Genomic DNA, 11484 nt, shown 5'->3' with positions numbered 1-11484 from the left:
CTTGTTTACTGCTTTCTGTTGTCGGACTGTTGAAGTGTTTCTGTCCTCCATCGCCCTGAACACAGTGTTGACCTCACAGCTCGGCCAGAGCTCATACACGCTCCCTTCTCTAACCTGAAGGCCAATGCTGCCCCTCAACAACGGTTTCTGGTCCTGCCCGAGGTGGGCCTCGAACCCACAACCCCAGGACCCTAGCTGTAGCACTATGGTGCCAAATCACACACCACACACATCTCACAAAAACACCACACAAACACATCACACAACAGAAAAACAACACACATCACACACAACCCACAAAAAATAAGTCATTTGAGTACTGAGTCATTTAGATATTTCAGTAATATATGTTTTATTCTCTATTTCACATTTCGTTAATAAAAAAGTCACATTTAAAGTGAAGGCAACAAACAACATAAAACATGTCTAAATACTGTTTGCTAAAAGCATTTAACCACTTCCTTCCTGTATAAATCACTCTACAACATCAGAATATTGATATACGCACAAGCCACTGCAAAAGCATCCTGCTGAAGAAACAGACCCCTTGTCTTAAATAGGTTAGTTGTGCTCTGCTACACCAGACTCGTACAAACTGTTGAGTCGAACAACTGAATACGGGTCAAGAGCAGGCGTGGATTCTTTACAGCCTGGATCAAGCATCTTGGAAGACTCTTTCTTGGGGGCAAAATGATGCTCTTCCTCCCCTGTCCCAATGGCGTATGGAGAACCTGGACACAGCACAGGGGGAGAATGAGTTTTACAGACATGACTCGAGCAGTCAAGGGTTAAAAAAAAGAAAAGGCAAAAGAGAGGTGACAAAAATGTAAAACCACTTACAGTCCGTATAAGGAGTGTTTTCTCTGCTGTGGCAGCTGCAGTAGTCAGAGGAAACAGTGATGACACAGAAGTGAGGAACACGTAATGCAGTAGTTGAAGTCATGTTTGTGTAAAGTGAAGATAGATATAACTACAGTGTCTTACCTTTTCTGTGCAGACTGAGACCCTGAAACACAAAGAAAACCTTTACTGACTGCACTAATGACACCTGACAGCAGCAGATAGAGTTCAGAGGGTTTAGTCTTTCAAGCTGTTTCTTCAGTGTGCTGACCTTGTGAGATCATCCTCCTCTTCTTTATAAACACAACTACAACCACCAGCAGGACACACAGTAAAACAGGGACAGCAATGTACACAGACAGGAGTTTAGAACCTGTGAATACAGAGCATTAACAAACATCAGAAACCAGAAACACAATCAGTGAAATAATATACTACATTAACAGTCAGGGTCATATATATTCCTCCTAAGATACAGAGTGTATATCATCACTGTCAAACTAAAACCTTGTATCTCCATGGTCTTGTACTTGAGTCAGGTCTCAAAGTCCAGTTTTTCAATCGTCTAAATATTGGCTTAAAGCGGTATATTCCTTAAAGTAATAATTTCAGAATCATCATCATCATCATCATCATTTTCTTCTCCGCTTCTCCATTTCAGGGTCGCGGTCCAAGTATTATCTCCATCCATCCATCCATTATCTGTAACCGCTTATCCAATTTAGGGTCGCGGGGGGTCCAGAGCCTACCTGGAATCATCGGGCGCAAGGCGGGAATACACCCTGGAGGGGGCGCCAGTCCTTCACAGGGCAACTAATTTCAGAATATATTACATATTATTATATATTGGATTAACCTCTGGACTCTAATGGCTGTAATGCTCTTGAATAAAGTACTATATTTGTACTATATATATATCAGAGTTTACAGGAAAAGGGGAAATATAAAATATAAAAAATATAAAATTTAGATTGAAGTTAGTTATATTCAAATGAATTGTAAGCTTTTCTATTGGTTTGTTCATCAGCTGGTTTTGTCAAATTTTGTCCAATAATGTGGGAAATAATTAAGATTCAAAAAAGAACAACACAAAATACATTCATAAGAACAAGCCCTGACATCGTTTACAGAGAGTTCACTTTCACTCAGAAAATCAACAAAACCTGATTTGACCAGGGCTCCCACATTTTGCGTGAGATCAACAGACACCAGTTACAGTACACTATAACACTATAAACACGTTTTTAAATTAAACTTTCAAAATCATAACACCGTTCATCAAAATCACATCAATTTCCCTAAACTTTAAACACAATTCCACTGTTTTGAGAAAATTAAGTGTTAAGCTTTCACTCTTCACACAAATGCCTCAATTTCTTATTGCCTTCACCTTGTGGCCATTTAGAAAGTGTAAGACTATGCATTGGTGTGTGTGTGTGTGTGTGTGTGTGTGTGTGTGTGTGTGTGTGTGTGTTGAGGTCTTGAGGGTTGTCTAAAGGCAAAGCTTGTTTTTCATCAAGAATGAAAGGTTTTGAATGGAGAGTTTCACTTTGACCTGAAAATATGGAGTTTGGTAATATTCAAATTGTGTTCAAGAAAAACTGTAAAACTTCAAGATATAACTAATAAAAGTCACATATAAAACCCTCTGGTTAAATGTCAGGTTTTTTGGGATTAGTTTTACCTTTGGACATGGGGTAAATTCATTATTACTGGAGTATCTCAGTGTTTTTATTCCCCTCTGAACAGACCATTTAAAGTCATTTTTCTGGATTGGCCCTGCTCCTGTTCCAGGTAAGATTCCTGAGCCTTTTATCTACTGTAAAACGAGAAGTAAAAATAACCCCAGGTCATATTAATCCTGTCTGAAACTCCAGTAGCTCTGCTGTGTCTGATCCACTGTGTGATAGCAGTGCGTGTATCGAGTAGCCGCTCCCATCTCTGCTATTTTCACCATTTCTTATACAGTGTGAATCCACCCAAATATTACTGCTGTCCTGTGGTCACATGACATTACCCCAGCTCCCCACGCTAAACTAATCCTGTCCAAATGTATTTACTTCCTATATTTAATATGAAAAAATCTACATGTCATTTCAGCAGTGTCTCCAAACTTTTGGAAAATTTATGACATAAGATTATTACTCACCATTTCTCTCTTCAGGTTTCTCCTCATGTGTCTTCTCATGTTTCTCCTCATGTTTCTTCTCATGTTTCTTCTCATGTTTCTCCTCATGTTTCTTCTCATGTTTCTTCTCATGTTTCTTCTCATGTTTCTCCTCATGTTTCTTCTCATGTTTTTTCTCATGTTTCTCCTCATGTTTCTTATCATGATTCTTCTCATGTTTCTTCTCATGCTTCTTCTCATGTTTCTTGTCATTTTTCTCCTCATGTTTATTCTCATGTTTCTCCTCATGTTTCTTCTCATGTTTTTTCTCATGTTTCTCCTCATGTTTCTTCTCATGATTCTTCTCATGTTTCTTCTCATGCTTCTTCTCATGTTTCTTGTCATGTTTCTCCTCATGTTTATTCTCATGTTTGTACTCATGTTTCTTGTCATGTTTCTTGTCATGTTTCTCCTCATGTTTCTTCTCATGTTTCTCTTCATGTTTCTCCTTATGTTTCTCCACATGTGTTTCCTCAGTCCGGTTTGTTTCAGGTGACTGAGAGGTTTTGTCTTTACTGACACTGACTTTATAAACAGGCAGATTTAAATGTAGTGAAAGAATGTAGTAGATCAACATGTAATTTGAGAAATATGTCCAAAGTATTTCAAAGAAATGTGACATAGAATTTTTCAAACTCACCAGGTTCATGTTTTTTCTCAGTCCTGGCTGCTGTAGGTGTTTTGTCTTTAACGACACTGACTGTAACTCTTTCTATCACCTTCCACTTTACATTTGCTTTATTTTCTGATTTACTGCGTAAGGCACACAGGTACTGACCACTGTCTGACTCCATCACTCCACTGATCCCGATGTTGTGAGTGAGCTTCTCTATGGCTCTGTTTGAGAGTCGTTTATACAGTGTTTCTTCCTCTTCACAGTGGTGACCGACCCTTATACCCTCCACTGACAACTCATAAGAATATAAACAGGTGCTGCTCTGTCCTTTGGTCCTGATCCAGTAAACAACAAAGTCATTTCCATCATGTCCTTTTGTGAAGTTGAAGCTGCAGTTTAAATTCACTGATACACCTTCAGTTACAGTGAGTGAAGATGTTTTCTCAGGTTCAGACGTCACTGTTAAAATACAACTATTAACTATTAACTTATATATAGTCATTATTCATCAACAGAAAACAGCCATGAATTTTAGAAGATAATAAAGGAGTGAAAAGTTACTCACTGCTTTCATCTGGAACAGCGACTATGAACAACTGGAGAACATTGGGAGATCGTTTGAATGGAAGTAAGTACTCAGGAAGATAACGATTAACACACGCAACAAATCCACTCTTTACTTTTAGCAAACAAAAGTCTGGTTCATTATCTTCTTTTTCACATTTTTTTTCATCATCATCATCATCCTCAAATTCAATCGTGAGGTTGTAACAACCTTCTGTGCAGTTCAGGTCGATGATGTTGTTAGAATCTGTGCTTATTTGCCATTTCTTTGTTTCACATGTAATGGTTTCTTTCTCCTTTGTCGTATAAATGAACTCTGTTTGACCTGAGGGAGAAAAAAGACATTATTATAAGTTTGTCCATTATATAATTAATATTAATTCACTAAAAGTGTAAATATGTAGAATAATTTGTGAAAATAAATACTACATGGTAAGTTTTTTTTAGTTGAACGTGATCCTACTGCTAGATTCAAACCCTTTCTGAGTTTAAACTGTAGACAAAGTTAAATTATAATATTTCAGTTACATAAACACAGCACACTAACAGGACGACATTGAAACACGATGAATATCACTCACCATAGCATTTATCGAGGACTAAACACAGCAGAATAGAAGACAGCAACATTATTACTTCTTTTCTTTGTGCAAAGGATGTGAACATGCCTCTTACCGGAAGATGCTTTAACTGCTTGGGTTTGTAAATCTTGGGTATTAAAGGAAGTAAATGAGAAGCAGAGGTTAACCCTGTGTCAGTGGCAGTTCTAGTTTGTGTGACGCCTTGAGCAAACCCACCCTTTAGCGCCAGCATCAACAACAACATTGAAATACATCACTTCCACCTTCTTCAAGGCCTCACTCAAAGCCTCTTCTAATGATTCATATAAAAAGTGCCTTTGTCAACCTCAGCCTTTTTTGATGCAGCCTCTACATTCATGCTCTCACAGATATCTCTGGCTGATACGTGTGCAGTCACAAAGCCTGTTGTCCTGCCTGCCCTGCTGCTAAGTAATTCCTGATAGAGGCTACACATATCATTCAAGAAAACTGTAATTATGTGATTAAATACAGTAAAGTAGATGCAGTATTCATATGAATGGAATATTTTCTGTCTGAGTTAATATCATAGCAAGAAACATAGACATGTCAGCTAAAGAACAGTAGTTTTAAACAACCCAGCTAGCAAGATAGATCTCAGCTGATTCTGGCTCAGGCTTGAAACTGTCGGCGTGAATACGTCACCCTGCATCTGGCCCAATTCTGGCTGCACGTTGGCACAGTCGGATGGCAAGGAGATTGCTATTGCAGTAACTGATCAGAGCATTTTATTAAATACTGCATATTAATCGTATGTGGCCCACATCTAAAAATAAAATACAATACTGGTAACTGTCTGGAAAACAATGTAAAAAATGTTAAATTAACAGAATCATTATTTTAACTTGTTAAATGCCATACAGTTATAGGTAAGCTTTGTTAATATTGTAATATTTTAGAAAATTGATGTAATGACTGGGACATGAATGACAGAAATGATTATTTACAGCCTATATGTCTAATAAGTATATTAATAAAGTGATTAAGAACACAACAGCTCCATACCTTTATTTTTTGCAGTTTCTCTTCTACTTTCCTCTTTTTCCTAAACTGGGCACCTGAAGACTTAAATATTTTCTTATCCAGGTTTGTGTTGTTAATTTGGCACTGGAGCATCAACCAGGAATCAAGACTAAATCAATTAACCTTAATGGTGAACTGTCCATAGTGTCATTGCCTGTTTTTACTTGTTATATTACACTTGGAAGAGTACTATTTGACACAGATTCATCAGATTCATTCACCTGCTCCCCTCTGCAATGGGTCTCCACTGTGGAGACAGGACTTCACATCCCACTGCCCCTCTCCTCTAGTGCTTGTCAGAATGAAGGAGCAAAGTGAACCCATGTGCTGTTGTAACGTGGAACTGACAGGTAAACAGACAACAAAGTTACATGCCTCATGAGGACATCATGATGAGAGGGCGCCCACTTCCAAAGAAGTAACTGAAATACGTTCATTTAATAACGTAATGCACAGCTTAAATATCAGGGTTTTTTTAAACGTTGTGTGCCACCCCCTGCACCATGCTGCTCTAGGCTTCTGCCCACGTGGCCCATGCCTAAATCCACCATTGCTTGAGGTATTAGATCATTTTGTCATAGGACACTGTGAAACATTAAACAGAGCTCTTAGTGCACTCAGTGATCTGAACAAGTCTACTCCAGAAAACATGTCTTCATCAGGTGTTAAGATGGATCTTCCTACGAAGAATATGTTTACAGTGTGAATAAGTTCTTTGTATGAGAGTAAAACACCTGACTCTGTCCATGAACATTACACTACACTTAATCTTAGCCACAGACGCATTACCCACAAGTTGACGGAGATGACAGTCTGTCAATAGACTACACTACATTTGACTTGGGGATTATAGTGGATATGATGAATGTGTATTAATTTCTAATAAGAAATTATGACTTTCCGAGAATATTTGATATACCCAAACTTTAGCTCACTTCAGAGACACACCACGTAAGATTGGAATTTGAAGATAAGCTTTTCAGATAGAACTGGCCCCAAATTGGTGCCTGGCTGTCTGTGTCAGAGAGTCATAAAACTGACACTATAGGTCCTTTCAAGGGAAGTTTATGACCAGGTCTTGGGGGATCATGGAACTCTTCTCAAAAGCAGGATGCAGAGAGACACTCCTGAGGATCAGTTTAACTTTAATTAAAACATAATTCCCATTGGTTTAAAACAATTTAAAGTTACATATGTGCATAGCTGTTTGAAATTAATTCTATTTGGACAATCAAAATGGGTGGGATTAATTTACATGTGTTTAAAGTCATTTTTCTTTATATGATTTTAGGTAGAACCAAGGTAGCCACATACTATGTGTGTAGTTGCTTAATAATTATGTAGAACATGGTTGTCTGAATGATATTACTTTGTGTTAACATAATCTTTTTTATTGCAAAGTATGATTCAGAATCCTGGGATATTCACTCATCAGGGATGAATCAGGTATTCGGGGCGGGTTTTCTAAACTCTGGTTAAAACCCTGTGGCACCAAATGACACGGCTTCTTCCCCTTTTTCTCCACTGTTCGACTCTTCACTTCAAGGCTCCAGACACTTGGGGCATTTCCTCTTTTAGTCTTTTTCAAGGCTAAAGGGTAAAATGAAAAAAGTTTTTGAAATGACTCTGCAGGCGTCAGACTCATGGCTTTCTTAAACAGTCTTGGGCCTTTAAAGCATGGTCCAGATAGCAAGTACAGATTAAGAAAAGCTATAGTTTAACCCTAGTGAAGTTTCAACGGCAAACCCAGAGCCTGAAGGAAACCTTAGACCTCTGATCTTCAAAAGGACGACAACGCCTCCGGACCGAAGAAGACAACGACGAAGAAGACAGCCGCAAGCACCCTCAGAATGACCTTCTGTAATGAGGCTCCAGGAGAGACCTGCTTGGACTGTCTCTCACAAGGCAGCAGATAAGCGACGACGAAGAATCCACACAGAGACCTTCAGAAAGGTCCGACGGCTGCATCTGAAAGCCTCGGGAGAAAAGGAATGCCCCACCGTCAGCGACATGCTCCCTGTCCATCTCCCGGATACGTAAGGTCACATGGTCTCATGTCTCTCATGGCTCATGGGTTGGTACTGAAAGTTTGCTGGGATAAACAATAGCCTTTCTTAGAAATATATAATTATAGTAATAATTATGGATAATAAGATAATAATTATCATAGAGGAATTCCCTCATATATTGATCTCCCTGTTCCCTCATATATCTCTGTAATCCATTTCATTATTTGAATGTCTAATCAATAATCATTATTTGATATTACAATTAATAAACCAGTTGTGTGATAAAACCAGTCCTTGGTTATTTGTTTGTGTGTGCACCTTTCTTGTATGGAATTATAATTTCTAGTTCAGATTCCATTTCAGAGTCAAGAACCCACGGCGGGTCAATGAGCATAATTCATTAATAATAGTTAATTCTAGCTAATTCTGCTGTATAATATGTGAAGATGGCCTTCTTGTCCATCTGTGTGCTGAAATTAAGACACTACATATTCGTTAATGGCTCCCAAACCTGGAGCTTAGCAAATTGAATTAAATAATGAATTATTAATAAAATACTAATTAATTATCATTGACTCCGCTATGTAGTGCTTATGCCACCGCAACGTGTGCATACTATTTCCACTACAGGATGTTTGAATCATTAAATCATAAACTCGATTCATAGGCTCAGAGAATTAATGAGAATCGGTTCTGTAAATTAATTGAACAGTCAAAATAATTCCATGAAGAGAAACTTGAAATACGTTTTTAATGTAACTAAAAGTTTGAATATTCAGTATTTAAAACATTCCAGGAAAATTATTGTTTTTATATTCTACAGTAAAGAGGTAAGAAAAAATAAAAATAGTGCTGATAGTGTTTTGAGTCAGACACATGTTTCATAGCAAACATTAGAATAAGAATTCATTTCAATTTGTATAAAATATTGGTAACATGTTTGAACAAATACTTTGAGCAATGACAAACCATGACATTTAGAGCTAGATCTTCAGTTCAGGCCAAAAACCAAAGAAAAACAACAAACACCACTGTGGTTATCATCATTTTAACTTGCACCCACATCATATGAGATTGTACAGTCATGGCCAAAAGGACTGGCACCCCTGCTCTTTCAGATGATGCTCCACTTCACCCAGAACACATTCATTTACAAGTGCTTTAGTCTTCACGTTTATATTTGTGTGTGTTGGAAAACAGAAAAACTCAAACAGTTAAATGTAATCTCAGTTCACACAGAGCTCCAGAAATGAACTGCACACAATCACTGGCTCCTTCAATATAACATTTACCCACTCTTTGGAAACAATAATTGAAATCAGTCACTTCATATGAACGTGTTTCTCACAGCTCTCTGCTGAAATACTGGACCACTCTTCTTTGGCCAACAGCTCCAGGTCTCTCAGGTTTGAAGGGTGCCTTCTCCCAACAACTGTTTGAAGATCTCTCCACATCTGTTCTATGGGATATCGATCTCATTGCTGGCCATGACTGAAGTTTTATTTTAGCACTAAGCTAATGGCTATCCTGAGGTTCATTTTAGTAATTTTAGATTAAACATAGGCTTAGTGGCATAAGACATTTCGTATGTTTTAACTTAGCGGTTTTACAGTGACTCTTTCAGTACAGACGACTTGTACAGAGTTGCTGCTGTTTTTGATTTCTAACAACTGAGGTGAAAACCACTGTGCAAGGTGAATTCTAAGTATAACTTTTATCATAAATGCTTTTTTCTGATGTCCTGGATTCTGGTGAATAGATGATGATCAGTAGAACTGGACCATGTCCAAATTATTCCACACAGATCCTAATGCCCCTCTTCAGCATTTCTGTTTGCGTAAAGGGGGCCTGTGAAAAGCACATAACATAAAATCCATTACTGTTTCAAATACAAGTCTGAAAACAATCAAAAAGGAAAATGCTAAGACATGAGACTGAAGAACTCACCGTCAGTGTCAGGTGTAGCTTATTGTTGGTTGCTGTAACAGTCACAGGGAAAGGATGATGCAACAGAAAGGAAATGACTTCACAATGACAGAAATAATCATGTTATTTAAAGGCATTACTGCTGTGACCTACCTTTGTAACTCCACAGACTGAGATCCTGTAGGAATACAGTTATGAAACAAGAGTCTTATTGAATGTAACCATTAAGTGCCTATTATTAGAGACTAGGTAAATTAATGTAGAGATTCAAACTGGACATTTACCTTGTGAACTCATGGCCTTGTTTCTTAGGAATGCAAATGTAACCCAAACAGAAAACAGAAGAGCCAGACCTATGGGCCATGAAGTGTACAAGGGCATGAGAGGATCACTTCCTGTTCACAGACAACAAACACAGCATTAGTCATTAGAAACACTGCTAATGTAAATAATGTAAATATGTGAACTAACAGTGAAGAGATTATATACATGTATGTTAAAGGTTTTAACACAGATGAAACACACCATTTCTCTCTTCAGTTCTTTTCTCAGGTGTTTCCTCAGTGCTGGTTGTTTCAGGTGACTGAGGTGTTTTGTCTTTACCTACACTGACTTTATAAACAGGCAGATTTAAATGTGGTGAAAGTATGTAGCATAAAAACATGTAATTTAAGAAATATCTCCACATTTTGCCAGAAAAATTTAACATTGATTTTTTCTAACTCACCAGGTTCATGTGTTTCCTCAGGTGTTTTCTCAGTCCTGGCTGTTGTAGGTGATTTGTCTTTAATGACACGAACTGTAACTCTTTCTATCACCTTCCACTTTACATTTGTTTTTTTATCTGTTTTACTTGTGTCCATGTGTAAGGCACACAGGTACTGACCACTGTCTGACTCCATCACTCCACTGATCCCGATGTTGTGAGTGAGCTTCTCTATGGTTCTGTTTGAGAGTCGTTTATTCAGTGTTTCTTCCACTTCACACTGGTGATTGACCTTTATACCCTCCGCTGAAAAATCATAAGAATATAAACAGGTGCTGCTCTGTCCTTTGGTCTTGATACAGTAAACAACAAAGGCATTTCCATCATGTTCTTTTGTGAAGGTGAAGCTGCAGTTTAAATTCACTGATTCACCTTCAGTTACAGTGAGTGAAGATGTTTTCTCAGGTTCAGACGTCACTGTTAAAATACAACTATTAACTATTAACTTATATATAGTCATTATTCATCAACAGAAAACAGCCATGAATTTTAGAAGATAATGAAGAAGTGAAAAGTTACTCACAGTTTTTATCTGGAACAGCGACTATGAACGACTGGAGAACATTGGAAGATCGTTTGAATGGAAATAAGAATCCAGGAAGATCATAATTAACACACGCAACAAATCCACTCTTTACTTTTAGCAAACAAAAGTTTGGTTTATCTATCTTTTTTTCACATTCTTTTTCTTCATCCTCCTTAAGCTGAATTTTGAGGAGATAACAACCTTCTGGGCAGTTCAGGTCGATGATGTTGTTCGAATCTGTGCTTATTTGCCATTTCTTTGTTTCACATGTAATGGTTTGTTCCTTCTTTGTCGAATAAATGAACTGTGTTTGACCTGAGGGAGGAAAAAGACATTATTATAAGTTTGAGACAAACTCTCTGTAGAACAGACATCTTTCACAAAAAAAGACAACTGCCACAATTTAATGCGAACAGAGAAAATTACTCACCGAGGCAGTCACCAAGAG

General features: G+C 37.8%; 1 protein-coding gene across 1 annotated transcript; it reads right to left on the bottom strand.

The window, feature by feature from the left end:
- Positions 1-484: 484 nt before the first annotated feature.
- Positions 485-7834, bottom strand: LOC136678466 (uncharacterized). The gene is made up of 8 exons (XM_066656519.1): positions 7753-7834; positions 4345-4512; positions 3648-4082; positions 2990-3532; positions 1112-1213; positions 985-1006; positions 841-875; positions 485-731 (listed from the first exon to the last, which is right to left on the bottom strand). The coding sequence occupies exons 1-8, from the start codon at positions 7832-7834 to the stop codon at positions 562-564; spliced, it is 1557 nt and encodes a 518-aa protein (XP_066512616.1). The 3' UTR covers positions 485-561.
- Positions 7835-11484: the final 3650 nt, after the last annotated feature.

The sequence above is a fragment of the Hoplias malabaricus genome, chromosome Y, assembly GCF_029633855.1.
Source record: "Hoplias malabaricus isolate fHopMal1 chromosome Y, fHopMal1.hap1, whole genome shotgun sequence".
NCBI classification, from domain to species: domain Eukaryota; kingdom Metazoa; phylum Chordata; class Actinopteri; order Characiformes; family Erythrinidae; genus Hoplias; species Hoplias malabaricus.
This window is presented reverse-complemented; position numbering and strand designations above follow the sequence as displayed.